Here is a 17,663-nt window from a genome sequence, read left to right as displayed (position 1 = left end):
CAAGGTCTAGTTTGCCACACTTATTATCATGCCTCTTGGGATGGTGTATTTTTTAATAATCTCATCACTTTCCAGAGCAAACAAGAGCTTCCATTCATTCCTTTGGTCCGTGGCATAAGCCGTCTTCTTGGGCCTTTCTTCAGCTTCATTATATAACCAGAATCACACAAGCTTTCTGAGAGCAGACACACCCTGATTTTAGACAAGGTACCTCCTTGCCTTGTTTCCAAGGCTCTTCTGTATGCTATGTGTACTTGCTTGACTTTTGTTTTTTGTCCACAATAGCAAACTGAAATGATCTCTAGAAAGGAGTTATTAAAAACTACTCAGCACAGCATAGTTCTAATTGTTTGCCCCCAAAACTTATCACCTTAAATTTTATTCTACTGAAACTCAATAGCCACTGTCCCCACCTCTAAGCTTTTTTCTCCCCTCTCCCTTTCTCATACAAAGAAACCCTGAAGTCTATGGAAAATCCAGTCAGAGGTCTTTATTTTGTGTTCTACGAAGAGTTTGAATCAAGTTGTGTTACATGCATGAAAGTCGCCTATAAACATTTTTTTTTTTTTTAAGATTTTATTTATTTGCGAGAGAGAGAATGAGAGACAGAGAGCATGAGAGGGAGGAGGGTCAGAGGGAGAAGCAGACTCCCTGCTGAGCAGGGAGCCCGATGTGGGACTCGATCCCGGGACCCCAGGATCATGACCTGAGCCGAAGGCAGTCGCTTAACCAACTGAGCCACCCAGGCGCCCACCTATAAACATATTTTGTAGCAGTCTATTCATTACCTAGAACAAAACATATTTTTGTTTCTCATGGATTCTCTCCTATAAGACAGTCATTTGTCCTAAAAATCTATCATCTTGTTCTGATAATATATCTTCCAATCTATATTTGAGTAATATCCCTATATCTATCTAAATCATACAGTTTTCTATAATATTAAAGAGCTGAGTTTCATTCCTCAGGTTAGATTATCTTGCATGCCTGCTTTTGGCACATTTCTATTACTTGAATACAGAATTTCATTTCTTATATATAAAAACCCTTTAGGAGACTGTCCTGTAGACTTATTTGTAGGCCCCCACTATTAGTGTTATTGTCTGTGCTCATGAGGGGTAATTTCTATTTCTGTGGTTCTATGTAATCAAAGATTCTGGTTTTTGTATTTAGGCAAACATTAACCTGTCCTTTTTAAGCTACACCACATTGCTCATGCCACACCCATCCTCTGAGATTTCCCATTTGTATGGACTGGAATCTAGAATGCTACATTGTGGTTTGCCCCACATGTTGACTTTAGGTAAACTCAGGTACCACCAAGTACTACCAAGTTTGCTTTCCTAAATTCTTACAAATCTCACTGGCCAGTTCTCAATTACAAATCTCTTCTACCTCTAACAAGTCTAGTGCCAGCAGTAATCTGGTGCTGGTGTTTCCTCCCATACAGGCCCAGACTACTCACACAAGGTGCTGATCTCGGATCTTGCGCAGCTGGATCAGGTCAGGTTTGATACTGTTCATTTTTTTATCTATTTCCCGGTTGTCCAAAGCTTGTTTCTTCAAATCCTGCTCTAGACGCATTTTGCTATCATGAATCTCACCCAGACGTGATTTCAATTTGTCATAATTCATCATAATTCTGTGAAAATATTGACATATTAAGGCTAAAACAGGAACCAAGCAGAAACATTCTATAATGTGAGCATAGTCCTAATATCTTAAGTGTGGTAGACATCTGTTGTTTTTGCCTAGCCCATATCCATTCTCATTCTTTTGGTAATGGCACCTTGATGTTCCCTGTAGGAAAGGGCTCCCTGCCCCCATCTCAGAGTCACAGGTGAATATTCATACAACCCAGCCCAGCCATTAAGAGTATTCCATTATATCCTATCGCTACCCTCAGGCCACAGTGACTGATTCAGGAATGGGAATAATACCCTAACTGACCCAACGAGAATCAATTCTGGTTTGCTAGAACTATTGTAAACAGAGATTCTCTCTTCTCACTGAGATTGCTAAATTATAAATATGTGATTCTAGGACTCCCAGCAGCTATACTGCTACCCCATAGGGAAAGCCTGCCTGAGGATGACGCCAACACAGAGAAAAACAAAGGCAAAAGACAGAGTATGAGAGAAAATCCTGATGACCTTGTTTGGGCCCTGGATCCAGACACAAATGAACAAGTAAAGCTGTATGGATGATCTTCAAGAGGTAGCACGATACAACAGTTAAGAGCAGAGCTTTGCAGTCAGCCTGCCTAAGTCTGAATCTCTGCCCTGCCACTTACTGCATGGCCATGGGCAAGTTATTCAGCTTCTCTGTGCCTTCATTTCCTCATCTGTTTAAAATGGGTAGCTACAATAGTACCTACTTCACTAAATTATTATGTGAATTAAATGTGATAATACATGTAAAAGGACCAAACAGTGCCTGGTACATCTTGGCAAGCACTCAGCAGATAATGACTATAAGCTTTCCAGCATACAAACTTTTGCTGTGCTCTGAAGGCAATAACTGTCCACATCACTCATTTGTCACTCAAAAAATATGGTTTTATATTACTATTAAAACTTCATCATCAGCTACTTTACCTTCCTTTGCAACAAAACTACAAGTTCTTTTCTATCCCTTGTTAATAATAATAGCTATTTATTGATATCATATGCCAAGATACATTCATACATACACACACATGCCTTTCTGTACCATAAATATGCATGTGTGTATCTATCACCTGATTCTCACAGCATTTTAAAAAGTTATTATCTACAGTTTATAGAGGAGGAAACAGGCTCAGAGAGTTAAGTAACTTACCCAAGGTCACACAGCTAGTAAATGATCAATACAGAATTCAAGCCCATGGTTTTAACCATTAAGCTATACTGCCGCAACAGCTCTTAGCCCTATTCTTATGCACACAGAAGTTCACTGACACTTTGGTGCTAATATGAGAAATAATTTTGCTTTTCCCTTGCAGATGATTCATTTTTATTTATTATCCACTTTTTCATTCCTCAGCCCACTGTTATCTGGCTCAGTCTCCCAACATTCCACTAAATATGCTATGGTGAAGACTTCCAATATCATTTTAGTTGCCAGACCCAATACTTCTCATGCTGCTCACTCTCTATAATCTTCTTAGCATCTACTATCACCTACACACTTATGCCTCCCAAATCCTTTCTGTACCTTGAGTTCCAAAACCAAATAACCAGCTGTCTGCCTCTCAGACAACTCCATTTGTTTTCTCACAGGAACCTCAAACTCATTGGTTCCAACCCTGAACTTTCCTCATGCACTTCCTATTGTGGTGAGTAACATCACTCCTTATTCATTCATATCAGAAATCTAGGAATAATCTTTGACTTCTCCCACACCTATCATATCTGGTCAGGTACCAAGTCCTCAGCATTTCCATTAATTCCCCCTCCTTTCCTGCCATTGCTCTGGTTCAGGCCCTCACCCTCATTTAACCTGATGACCACTCAACACTGCCGTCACCCGCAACAGTCAAGCTGGTCTTCCTGCCCATGGATTTTTTCAGCCTCCAATTTATTCTCAGAGTGCTGTTGATTTTCAGTTCAACAAAAATTCAGTGAGCATCACTGACTTTTCTTAGAAAAGTCATGCAAAGGATGAGCAGGAGTTAAAAATTTGGAAGGATGTAGAAGGAACACAGAAAAGAGAAGGTTCAGTGTGATGCCATTAGTCAGAAGAGCAAATAGTTCCATATATGACATTTAAGGGGGTAAAAGCAAACACAAAAGAGATTATTGGGGAATAAAAGAAGTCTCGTCTCACTGAAGCACTTGGAAGAGTTAGGTAGATTTACCGTTCAATTTCCTTTTCATTCCCCTCTCTGCGAAATCGCTCAATATATTCTTTGCTATGTTGTTCTTGTGTGTGACACTGCTCTTCAAATATTTTAATTGTTTCATTAAAAGCTTCAATTGCAGTCCTCTTCATCTGTATTTCCTATAGGAGAGAAAAAGGAAAGACATACACTTTATTATCTTTATTTTTTTTTTGTAACCTTGGTCTTAAAACAAATCTTAAAATTCCAGTTAAAATTCCATACAAGACTGAATTAAGATTCCTAAAACAACTCCTATTTAACTCCTACCCTTATTACTTATATGCAAAATACATCATTCAAACCTTAAAATAAAAGAAAAAGAACTATTACTTGAAATATAGCTGAGAATCACCACAAAAAGGCCTGAGTTGCTAAGAGAGATTAACCCTGAACTCTTTGAAGACAAGGATAAAGTTATGCCTTTGCACTTATATTGCTGACCCCCAAAAGGTGCTAAAGAAGTGAAAGAATAGAATGGAGAAGTCCATACACCAGTGTGCATAGCCTTATTCCCAGAAGAGTCCTTTAGAGTCTATTTATTCTATCAGTTCTAAAATATGTAATTTTCCAAACAGATTCATCAATAGATTAATCTGATTAGAAGCAGAAAATGAGGGGCATCTGGCTGGCTCAGTCAGTAGAACATGGGACTCTTGATCTTGGGGTTGTAAGGCAAGCTGCACATTAGGTGTAGATTACTTAAAAATAAAAAAGATCTTTAAAATGAAAACAAAGAAGCAGCAGAAAATGAAGGGGGAAAAATAGCAGCTAAAATCAGATGCAGAATAAAATGAAAAACTAAAACTTCACAAAACAAATGCCCAGTAGGCTAAGCCATTCAACATTAGGATAAGTAGTCCTATATATTTTGATGAGCTCTGAGGTTATTTGTAGACTTTAGCATCTGAACTCTGATTCCCCAAAATCTTCAGAGGGTTAAACTTTGTTCAATTTATATTAGAAAGTCAAGAACGATGCATAAACGTCTAGAAAATTGCTATCCTGAATGTTTACAATTTTAAAAGTTTTGCTGCTTATGGGATAATTCCTCAAAACTATCTAGCATTGATTAATTTCAACAAATTATTACTGAGAATCCACTGTACAGAAAGTATAATCTGGTGATAAAGAGATTAATAAAACATGAAGCCTGCTCTGCAGTTTTAGAACACATAGGTGAAATTGATTTCTGAACTCCAATAAAGTTCTGTTTCATGTCATGGTAGAAGCAATCAAGTTAGGGTGAATTAGTTATTTACTGCTTTACAGAGGCTTCATGGAGGAGACAAGAACCTTATGCTGCTCCATATGGATGAGATTATATCATACATATCTCAAATAGTACTGTGAACTTATTGGAATGCCCACATCTAAATAGCTTCAAATTCTACAACTCTCAAATTACAGTGGAGAGTCTTGGCTCCCTTGCAAGGTCAAAAATTACCTACGAAGCTCTGGCCCTGTATCCTTAAAGAAGACACTAATAATCTACACTTTACTAACGCTGGTGTGTTTTACAGCATTGCCAAAGCAGTAGCTGCCCCATAAACAATGCCACTATACCTATATATACCGCAAAAACTATGAATCTACCTGTATCTACACCCCCTTCTCTCCTTTCTTTTCTCCAACCCCTCTTATGATTCCTTCTCATCAGCATACAAACAAGTTCTAGTAACAGCACTTTGAAAAAATAATCCCTTAACCCTAAATTCTCTTCCAGTCAATTAAGTTTCTTGAACAAATAGTCTGTATGGGCTGTCTTTCTCACACTCCAGCTCACTCTCTTCTGGCTTCTGTACCTACCATTCCACAGAGACTGCTCTTTCCAAGGTCACCAATGATCTCATTGCCAAATTCCTGTCCGTTATCCCAATCCATCACTAAGTCCTATCACTTCCTCCTAATTACATGTAATCCAGATGTCAAATATCCCCACATGCAGTCTATTCTTACCCTGTGCCAACTATGACTCAGGATACACAATGTCTTTCCATTCTCTGGGAAGAATTCACTTACATCAAAGCAATCCAAATTTTATCTAAGATTTTACAGAAAAAACAGAGGAGGTCTATAACACTTACAGATACTTATAAACAGAGGAGATAAATTCTTTAATTTCCCTCTAACACTCACCATCCCAGCACATCTCCTGTACTGCTAATCACTGCATCCCTCCCTTTCTTCCCCCCACCTCCCAAAGCTTTAAGCCTCCACAGCTCTTCTCTGCTCAGCCATCTCACGTTTTGCTCTCATCTCTCACACAGTTAGCCCTCTCCCAGCTTTGACCCAGGGGCTTTTTTGGCTGCCTCCATCTACTCCCATATCTGGCTCCCCAACCAAGGATTCCAAGTCCAGAACCCAGTCTCACATCAGCTGCTCAGAACTCATATTCTGCTGTTAAATCCTCAGTATTACTGAGCATATGGGCAGCATTTCCTCTAGCCATGACAAGAAAACAGAAATGCAGTTCTATACAAGCCAAAGCTGCAGGCATCAGTGGCCACTTTTTCTAGCCTTTTTCACAGGAGGTTTAGTGCCCGCCTATACTCTAGTTCAGACCATGAGGCTGACTCCAGGGCCCTGCCAAGATGGAGTGCTTTTGGTTCATTATCTTGTATAAATTCATTCAAAAAATAAGTGAATGCTAACTATATGCCAGGCATTACTTGAAGCATTTGGGATATATAAGTAGGCAAGCTTAGATAAATATTTCTGCCCTCCCAGAACTTATAGTTTAGGGTGTTATACAGATAATAAATAATAGACATAATAAGTAAGTAATTCACGTAGTTTGTTAGAATTATTAAGAATCTATAAGAATTGTTATGGAAAAAAGAAAAGTAGAGTGGGAAAGGAAGACTGAAATGCGAGTTGCAATTTTAAATCAAGCTGCCAGCTAGGTGACTGTGGGGGGTGGGGGGTGGGGAGTGTTTCAGGCAAGGAAGCAGCCAGTGCAAACACTCAAAGGTAGGAAGCAGGCCTAGTATATTCGAGGAACAGCAAAGAGGCTAGTGTGGTTGGAGTATACTGAGGAAGAGAGAAGAAATGAGGTCAAAGAGGAAGAGTGGCACAATCATACTGGGCATTATAAAAAGCACTCTGGCTTTTCCTCTGTGTAAACCATGGAACCAGAGATATGTCTTAAACAAAGGAGTGTACTGTGATCCGACCTATGTTTTACAAGTACAGGTTTCCCCAGCATTCTCGAAGTACACAGTTCCTATTAAAATTTTCATAAGCCAAAATGGCATAAAGCAAAGAAGCAATTACCATTAATTTACGTGGCAAAAATCTTTAGTGTTCCTAGAGTCAAAAAATAACTTCCCCTAGGCTTTTTTTCTGATACCTTAGGACACATCTTGCTAAGGGATGCACAAAGTAAATGGAGATAAAGTACAGATGCTCACGGACACAGTTCAAAGTTATGGTGGCTTGATGCTGAGAGGCTGAATGCAGTTCTCAGGGAAGGAACGGCACCACTCTCACTGCTCGAGGATGTGCACTGCTTCTAAAAGCTCGCTGCAAAACAAGCTCAGAACGTTATTGTCACTTTTCACTCTTTTTTGTAAAAGCAGAAGTCTTCAGATTTCTTCCAGTTAGTGAAAACAAGTACTAATGTAGGTCCTTCATAAAAGCCAAGTGGTGTAACGTGAACTTGCAAAATGCAGGAGATACCTGTATTACCAGCTACTCTACTGAGAATTGATCATGGGGAGCGGAGCATGGATAAGGGCAAGAAGATCTGTTAGAAGGTTTCTGTGGTAAATCAAAGCAAGAAATGATAGTGGGCTTCGATCAAGGTAGTAGCAGTGGATGTGGCAAGAAGGGGTCGCATTCTGGCTGTATTCTAAGGTAAAGTAAACAGGAATTCCTGATGGATTAGATGGAAGATGTAAAAGAAAGAGTCTTGGATGGCTTCAAGGCTTTTGACCCGAGCAAGACAGATATGATTGCTCTCAACTGAGATGGGGAAGGCAAAGGGTAGAACAGCCTTGAGTTCAATTTTGTTCATGAATTCAGTTTTTACATGTTAAATTTGAGATACCTATTAAATATCCAAGTGGAGCTGTTGAAAAGGTAGTTGAATATATATGAGTCTAGAATTAACTTAGAAGAAGCAGAGGGGCGCCTGGGTGGCTCAGTCGGTTGAGCGGCTGCCTTCAGCTCAGGTCATGATCCCAGGGTCCTGGGATCGAGCCCCGCATCGGGCTCCCTGCTCAGCAGAGAGCCTGCTTCTCCCTTTCTCTCTGCCTGCCACTCTGCCTACTGTGCTCTCTCTCTCTCTGTCAAATAAATAAATTAAAAAAAAAGAAGAAGAAGAAGAAGAAGCAGAGATGTAAGTTTGGGAGTTACTAGCATATAGATGGTATGTAAAATCATGAGACTGTTTGAGATCAACAGAGTGAATAAGTAACCAGAAAAAAGAAGAGGATCAATGTCAAAGAGGAGAAATCAGCAAAGAAGTCCAAGAAAGAACTACCAGGGAGGTCAAATTCCCAGTTGTCTCTATTTATTTCTAGATCTGGAAGTTCCATTTATAATTGTTATTATGGTTTCCTGTTCTACCTCTGATCTATAGAAATAATCATATTGTTTCTGCATAGAGCCATGTTTTTAGTGTGAGATATAATAAGTGCATAAAACAAATACACAGTTGAACAAATTATTATAAAATGAACTTCCACTACTAGCAACCCCAGAAATTCCTTGTGTGTCCTTTCTGGATCGTAACTCCCTGCTTCTTCCCACTCCACCTCCTCCACCTTGGTGATAACACTACCCTGCCCTTTATGATGATCATTTCCTTGTTATTCTTCATGATTTTACCACTTTATATACCCATCCAAAATAAAAAAAAAATTAACATTTGCCTGGTTTTGTACCTTCTATGAGTAGACTCATAGTATATGTATTCTTTTGCATCTTTTACTCAATAGTCTTTGTAAGATTAAACATAGTGTTGTATGTTGCCCTTTAAATAAATATGCGCACGGGAATACAGTAATCCACCATTGCTTTGTTTGATGCAGAGAAAAGGGATTAAAGTATGCCATTTTGGCAAATGCACATTGTGTTTGACAAATGTTGTCAGAGTACTTCAGCCTTTTGTGGAATAGTCTCTTCTCTCCCTCTGTGTTTCTAAAGTCAAGCACAGTATCACACCTGGATACTACAAATGAACTAAACTGGAATTTAGGAGATTTATATTCTAATCCTGATTATGCTAAAAATTGTTTAAGTCCCTTAAGAGAGTCTTTCTATGCTTTAAGTTCCCATCTATAAGATGGAGATAATGGCAACCCCAGCTATATTTGAGAGACAGAGAGAGAGAGAGTGTGTGTGTGTGTGTGTGAGACAGAGAGAGAGAATCAGGTGAAAAAAAAAGGGGGGGGATTATACATCCAAAAACATTTATTGAATACCTTAAGTCTAGTCATGATATATTTTAACCATAGATGACAGTATACCACATATATTTTTCCCTACCTTGTTTTTTTTGTGTAATGTTATCTTAGAAATTACTCAAAATCAGGGGGCACCTGGGTGGCGCAGTCAGTTGAGCGTCCGGCTCTTGGTTTCAGCTCAGGTCATGATCTCAGGGTCATGAGATTGAGCCCCATATCTGGCTTTGCTCAGTGTGGGGTCTGCTTGGGATTCACCCTCTCCCTCTGTCCCTCCCCCCCTTCATGCTCATGCATGCTCTAAAAAAAAAAAAAACTTTAAAAAAAAAGAAATTACTCAAAATCAGTAAATATAGGCCATCATTTTTTGATGGTTATAGAATAATTTTGTATCATTTTGTTTAAAAAAAGGTCATTGTGTTATATATATTATTGTTATTAATGTGCATACTATTATTTCTATTATTTCCTCCTTTCTATTTGTAACTATATTTTCCCCAAGTCCCCTTAATTCTATCACCTCAAACATCCCAGAATATTTTCATAAAGTGTTCCCTTCAGGTTACTGGGTATACTCATAGATGAAATCACTCTGTTCACACACTTCTACATGCTGTCTCCATTGCCTGAAACTACATCATAAGCATTTCTCAGGGCATCAGGAATTCCTAAAAAGCACTTAGTCATAGCAGTTGCCTCTAGGGCATGGGAATTTTTACTTTGTATGCAATAATTCACATAGAATTCAGCAATAATTTATACTGAATTTTACATAAATATTTATATAACTTTTGTACTTTTTAAAAATTAAAGTTTTAAAATAATTTCTGGAAACCTATTTTAATAGCTGTATAACATTCTATTATATGTATGATCATTTCACCATCCCCTGATGTTGACCATTTATGTTGATTCAATCTGAAGAAGCATCAGTGACTTTTCCCCCATTCTACCCCAAACACTGGCCTCATCACAGGTAATTCATCTGGAAGAGCTAAAGGAATACAGAGCAGTGTTTAAAAATGTACACAGGCACACCAGAGATACAGCTCAAGTATCAGGTAGAAAGAAAAAGTTACTAAGATCACTCTGAGTAACTAACTAATAAAATAAAACCTGAAAATAAAATGGAATTAAACATCTCACATAGAAAATAGACCATTAGAGCATTTCTGGCCACTGGAATCCCACATCTTTTCCCAGTCAGTACTATCTCATTCCTAATCGATAATCCTCATAGGGCAGTATCCCCTAGTGAGCCCCACAGCCTTGAAGATCCAGGTGTAGTCTCTATCTTAACACTGCCCACCACAGACACTAGCTTGGAAATAAGATCAGTGGCTTTGGGCTGGAAAATCAATAGTATAAATACTAGGGCCAAAACAAGAAACCATGAGTTACAGTAATACTAGAATAGCTCATGGCTGACCTTTCCACAGGTAACAATTATAAACTATGGACAAAGATATAAGAAACATGTATTTTACATTATACTCAAATTGTCAAAAGACAAAGAGAGAATCTTGAAAGAAGGAAGAGAGAAGAAATTTGTCATGTACAAAGGATCCTCAATCAAATTAATAGCTGGTTTCCCATCAGAAATCATGGAGGCCAGAAGGCAGTGGGATGGTATATTTAAAGTCTTAAAAGACAAAGACTGTCAATCAAGAATTCTATATCCAAGTAGTACCATCCTTCAAAAATGAAGAAGAAATTAAGATATTCCCAGATAAACAAAAGTTGAGGGAGTTTGTTACCACTAGATCTGCTCTACAAGAAATGCTAAAGACTTTCAGGCTGAAATTAAAGGACACTAGACAGTTACTCAAAGCCACATGAAGAAATAAAGAACACTGGTAAAGCTAACTGCATAAATAAATATAAAGTCAAGTAGTACTGTACTTTTGGTTTGTGACTCTTTTTTTCTATAAGATTTAAAGGACAAATGCATAAAACAATGATTATTAATCTATGTTAATGGACATACAATATATGAAAATGTAATCAATGACAATAACAATATAAAGAAGAACAATTATGTATAGGAGCAAAGTATTTATATACCACTGCCAATATGAATAATAAGTTGTAATTGAAACTAGATTGTTGTGCAGTTACATGTTAATTATAATCTCGAAGGTATCTCCTAAGAAAAACTTCAAAAAATAAAGAAAAGGAAAGAAGCGGGGCATCGAAAAAAAGGTACACTACAAAAAAATCAATTAAATACTAAAAAAATCCAGTAATGGTAGAACTGAAGTGCAAAAGACACATAAGACATATAGAAAACTAATAACTAAATGCCAGAAGTCAGTCCTTCCTTACCAGTAATCAGTAATTATTTTAAATGTAAATGGATTAGGGCGCCTGGGTGGCTCAGTTGGTTAAGCGACTGCCTTCGGCTCAGGTCATGATCCTGGAGACCCAGGATCGAGTCCCGCATCGGGCTCCCTGCTCGGCAGGGAGTCTGCTTCTCCCTCTGACCCTCCCCCCTCTCATGTGCTCTCTCTCTCAAATAAATAAATAAAATCTTTAAAAAAAAAAAAAAAATAAATAAATGTAAATGGATTAAACTCTCCAACTAAAAGGCAGAGACTGCAGATGGATTAAAAATTATAAACAACCCGGGTTGTCTGGGTGGCTCAGTCGGCTAAGCATCTGACTCTTGATCTCGGCTCAGGTCTTGATCTTGGGGTCGTGAGTTCAAGCCCCATGTTGGGCTCCACACTGGGCGTGGAGCCTACTTAAAAAAAAAAAAAATTAAAAACAACCCATGATCTACCCATATGCTGTCTACAAGAGACTTGCTTCAGATGCAAAGAATACTCATTCTTCTCAGGTATACCGGGAAACCCACAGATATGTGGAAATCAACACGTTCTTAATCAATGGATCAAAGACGAAATGAGAAGAGAAATTAGAAAATACCTTGAGATAATTAAGAAATAAACACAGCATACTGAACTTATGGGATACAGCAAAAGCAGTGCTCAAGGGAAATTTATAGCTGTCAATACCTGCTTTTTTTTTTAAGATTTTATTTTATTTTATTTTAATATTTTATTTATTTATTTGACAGAAAGAGACATAGCGAAAGCAGGAACACTAGCAGGGGGAGTGGGAGAGGGAGAAGCAGGCTTCCCACTGAGCAGGGAGCCTGATGTGGGGCTTGATCCCAGGACCCTGGGATCATGACCTGAGCCGAAGGCAGATGCTTAACGACTGAGCCACCCAGGCGCTCCAAGATTTTATTTATTTTAGAGAGGGAGAGAGAGAGAGCACACACATGAGCAGAGGGAGAGGTAGAGGGAGAGGAGGAGAATCCCAAGCAGACTTTCCACTGAGCGTGGAGCCTGATGCGGGGCTTGATCCCATGACCCAGAGATCATGATCTTAGCCAAAATCAAGACTCGGATGCTTAACTGACTGAGCCATCCAGGCGCCCCTGTCAATACCTACATTTTAAAAAAAGAAAAAATCTCACATCAATAATCTAATTGTATACCTTAAAAAACTAGAAAAAGAAGAGCAAATTAAACTCAAAGCTAGCAGGAGGAAATAATAAAGATTAGAGAGATAAATGAAATAGAAAACAGAAAAATAGAGAAAAATTGACAAAACTAAAAATTGGTTCTTTTTAAAAAAATTTTTATTTTTTTAAATTATTTTTTTTTTATAGACAAAGTCTTATTTATTTATTTATTTGATGAGAGAGAGAGAGAGTGAGAGCACAAGTAGGGGGAGTGGGAGAGGGAGAAGCAGGCTCCCCACTGAGCAGGGAACCAGATATGGGACTCAATCCCAGGACCGTGGGATCACGACCTGAGCCAAAGGCAGACACCTAACTGACTGAGCCACCCAGGCGCCCCTAAAAATTAGTTAACAAGATAACAAAATTGAAAAACCTTTAGTTAGACTAAGAAAAAAAAAAGACTCAAATTACTAAATTCTAAGTTTAAAGGGAGAATACTAGCCACTTTTCAGAAATTTATATTGTAAGAGAATGCTATAAAAAAAAGTATGCCAATAAATTGGATAACCTAAATGAAATGGACAAATTCCTAGTAGCACATAATTACCAAAACTGACTTAAAAAGAAACAGAAAATCTAAATAGACCTACACTGGGGTGCCTGGGTGGCTCAGTTGGTTAAGTGTCTTTTTTTTTTTTTTTTTTTGAGAAAGAGAGTGGGGGTTGGGGCAGAGGAAGAGAGACAGAAAGAATCTTAAGCAAGCTCCAGTGTGGAGCCTGACACGGGGCTCAGTCTCACAACCCAGAGATCATGGCCTGAGCCAAAATCAAGAATCAGGCGTTTAACTGACTGAGCCACCCAGGTGCCCCTAAGCATCGGACTCTTGATTTCAGCTCAGGTCTTATCTCCGGGTCGTGAGTTCAAGCCCCGAACTGGGCTCCACACTGGGCATGGAGACTACAAAAGCAGACAGACAGACAGACAGTCAGACCTCTAACCCCATAGGGAGATTGAAATAGTAATCAAAAACTTCCCAACAGGGGCGCCTGGGTGGCTCAGTTGTTGAGCGTCTGCCTTCGGCTCAGGTCACGATCCCAGGGTCCTGGGATCGGCCCCGCATCAGGCTCCCTGCTCGGCAAGAGGCCTGCTTCTCCCTCTGCCACTCCCCTTGCTTGTGTTCCCACTCTTGCTATTTTTCTCTCTCTGTCAAATAAATAAATAAAAATCTTTAAAAAAATTATCTCTTAAAAAAAAATAAAAACTTCCCAACAAAGAAAAGCCCAGGACCAGATAGATTCACTAGTGAAGTTACCAAACATTTAAAAAAGAATTAAGGGGGGGGCGCCTGGGTGGCTCAGTCGTTAAGCGTCTGCCTTCGGCTCAGGTCATGATCCCAGGGTCCTGGGATCGAGCCCCGCATCGGGCTCCCTGCTCAGCAGGAAGCCTGCTCCTCCCTCTCCCACTCCCCCTGCTTGTGTTCCCTCTCTCGCTGTGTCTCTCTCTGTCAAATAAATAAAATCTTTAAAAAAAAAAAAAAAAAAGAATTAAGGGGTACCTGGGTGGCTCAGTAGGTTAAGCGACTGCCTTCGGCTCAGGTCATGATCCTAGAGTCCCAGGATCAAGTCCTGCATTGGGCTCCCTGCTCAGTGGGGAATCTGCTTCTCCCTCTGACCCTACCCCCTCTTGTGCACTCTCTCTCTCAAATAATAAATAAAATCTTAAAAAAAAAAAAGAATTAACACCAATCCTTCTCACACTTCCAAAAACTAGAAGAGGAGGGAAGAGGGAACACTTTCTAACTCATTCTATGAGGCCATCATTACTCTGATACTGACACTGGATCAAGAGACTACAAGAAAAGAAAACTATAGAATGACATCCCATTTGAATATAGATGCAAAATCCTCAACTAAATACTAGCAAATATTAAAAAGCATATTAAAAGTACTGTAACTATACACCATTACCACGTGGAATTTATCCCAGGAATGCAAGGGTAGTTCAACATACAAAAATCAGTCAGTACACAACATTAATATATTGAAGGAAAAAACCCACATGATCAGATCATCTTAACTGATGCAGACTAAGTATCTGACAAAATCTAATACCCTTGCATGATAAAAACAATAAACTAGAAATGGAAACTTCAACATGATAAAAGGCCATTGTTATAGATTGAATTGTGTTCCCACATAAGATATGATCAGTCCTAATCCTCAGGACCTTAGAATGTGACCTTATTAGGAAATAGGGTCTTCTGTGAATTAAGATGAGATCATATTGGATTAGGATGGGTCCTAATCCAATGATTAGTTAATATCCTTATAAAAAGGGAAAAGAGAGACACAGAGGGAGAATATCATTGATAATGAAGGCATTAATTGGAGTGATGTGTCCAACCCAAAGAATGCCAAGGACTGCCAGCAACCACCAGAAGCTAAGAAAAACAATGAAGGTTCTTCCCCAGAGCCTCCAGAAAGAGAAGGGCCCCACCAACAACTTAATTTTGGACTTAGAGCCCCCAGAACAGTGAGATGATAAATTTCTGTTGTCTTAGGCCATCCAGTTTGTCATTCTTTGTTACAGCAGACATAGAAAACTAATATTGCCATATATGAAAAACACAAGGTTAACATCATACTCAATGGTGAAATGGGAGAGCTTTCCACCTAAGATCATGAACAAGACAATGATATCCACTTTAATTCAACAAAATACCTGAAGTTCTAGCCAGAGCAATTAGGCAATGAAAAGCAATTACAAGACATCCAAATTGCAGCAGAAGAAGTGAAACTATCTCAAATGATATGTTCTTATGGGTACAAAACCCTAAAGAATCCACCAAAAACTGTAAGAGCTAATAAATTCAGCAAAGTTGCAGAATGCAAAATCAATACACAAAATCAACTGTATTCTATACACTAGCAATGAATAATCTGAAAGAGAAACTAAAGAAATAATTCCATTTACAACAACATTAAAAAGAATAAAATATTTAGGAATACATCTAACCAAGGAGGTAAGAAACTCATATACTGGAAACTACAAAAAAATGCTGAAAGATATAATAAAAAAAAATGCTGAAAGAAATTAAAGAAAACATAAATAAATGGAAAGACATCCTTGTTCATGGATTGGAAGACTTAATATTGTTAAGATGATAATACTACCCAAAGTGATATATAGTTTCAATGCAATCGCTATCAAAATCCCAACCACATTTTTTACAGAAATAGAAAAACTGAACCTCAAATTCATATGGAATTGAAAGGGACCCAGAATAGCCAAAACAATCTTGAAAAAGAACAAACTTGGAACACTCACACTTCCTGGTTTCAATATTAAGAAGCTATGGTAATCAAAATATGGTACTGACATAAGGATAGACATATAGACCAATGGAATACAATAGAAAGCCCCAAAATAAACCCTCACACTTATGATCAATGTCTCACTTCAGCAAATATCCCTAGATCATTCAATGGAGAAATGGTGTTGGGACCACAGTGCCGGGAAAATGTATTTTCACATGTAAAAAATAAAGCTGGAACCTTAACACACCACATATAAAAGTTAACCCAAATGGATCAAAGATCCAAATTTAAGAGTAAAAACAAAAAACTCCTAGAAGAAACATTGGAAAATATCCTTATGACACTGGATTTGGAACAACTTCATGAATATGATACCAAAAGCATATGCAACAAAAGAAAAAACAAATTGGACTTCATAAAAATTAAGAACATTTGCATGTCAAAGGATATCAATAAAGCAAAAAGACAACCTACAAAATGGGAAAAATATCTGAAAATCATGTATCTGATAAGGGATTTAAAAAAAAAAAACCTAAAACTCAACAATAACAAAAACAGTATCACTTCATGACTACTAGGCTGGCTATAAAAAATTGAAGTAAAAACACAAAAAATAACAAGTCTTAGAGAGAATGTGGAAAACCTGGAATCTTTATGCATTGCTGGTAGGAATGTAAAATAGTTTTGCCAGTATGGAAAAGTTTGGCAGTTTCTCAAAAGGTTAAATATAGAACTGCTATATGATCCAGCAATTCCACTCCTAGGTATATATCTAAAAGAAATGAAAGCAGAGACTTGAACAGTTATTTGTACACCAATGTTCATAAGCAGTATAATTCACAATAGCCAGAAACTGGACCCAAATGTCCATCAATAAATGAATGTATAAACAAAATGTCACATACACATACAATGCAGTATTATTCAGCCATAAAAAATGATACTTTGATATATGCTACAACATGGATTTTCCTTGAAAACATTATAATTAGTGACGTAACCAAAGGACAAATATTGTATGATTCCATTTATATAAAGTACCTAGAATAGGCAAATATTATAACAATAAATTATGGAGTTAACATGTAGATATAAAATACATGACAGTAATAAGAGGTGGAAATAGAATTATATAATAGCACAGTTATTATGTTCACATGCTACATGGTACAGTATGAACTTAAGTAACTGTGATTAAGAATGCATGTTGTGTGCTCACTTTGGCAGCACATATACTAAAATTGGAAAGAATGCATGTTGTAATCTTTAGAGCAACTTCCTATAGGAAAACAAAAAAGGAGACAGACATAACTAAAAGGCCAGATGAGGAATCAAAACGGAATACTAAAAAACATTTGACGCAAAGACAACCATGAAAAAGTTGCTGAGGAACAAAAACAGATGGAGCAAGGGGCGCCTGGGTGGCTCAGTTGGTTAAGCGACTGCCTTCGGCTCAGGTCATGATCCTGGAGTCCCTGGATCGAGTCCCACATTGGGCTCCCTGCTCAGCAGGGAGCCTGCTTCTCCCTCTGACCCTCTCCCCTCTCATGTGCTCTCTCTCTCTCATTCTCTCTGTCTCAAATAAATAAATAAAATCTTTAAAAAAA

General features: G+C 38.2%; 1 protein-coding gene across 2 annotated transcripts in view; it reads right to left on the bottom strand.

Annotated features, from left to right (window-relative positions):
- The window catches only part of LOC116648117 (phosphatidylinositol 3-kinase regulatory subunit gamma), a 126,440-nt gene that overhangs the window by 12,942 nt on the left and 95,835 nt on the right, over positions 1-17,663 (bottom strand). For both annotated transcript variants that reach the window (XM_032429947.1, XM_032429956.1), the window contains 2 exons: positions 3,839-3,981; positions 1,466-1,642 (listed from right to left, as the gene is read on the bottom strand). In XM_032429947.1, coding sequence (XP_032285838.1) covers positions 1,466-1,642; positions 3,839-3,981 — 320 coding nt within the window. The remainder of the gene's footprint in view (positions 1-1,465; positions 1,643-3,838; positions 3,982-17,663) is intronic.

This window comes from Phoca vitulina, unplaced genomic scaffold, assembly GCF_004348235.1.
Source record: "Phoca vitulina isolate PV1807 unplaced genomic scaffold, GSC_HSeal_1.0 scaffold2, whole genome shotgun sequence".
Lineage (NCBI taxonomy): Eukaryota > Metazoa > Chordata > Mammalia > Carnivora > Phocidae > Phoca > Phoca vitulina.
The sequence above is the reverse complement of the archived record's forward strand: the minus strand, read 5'-3'. Positions and strand labels throughout refer to the sequence as shown.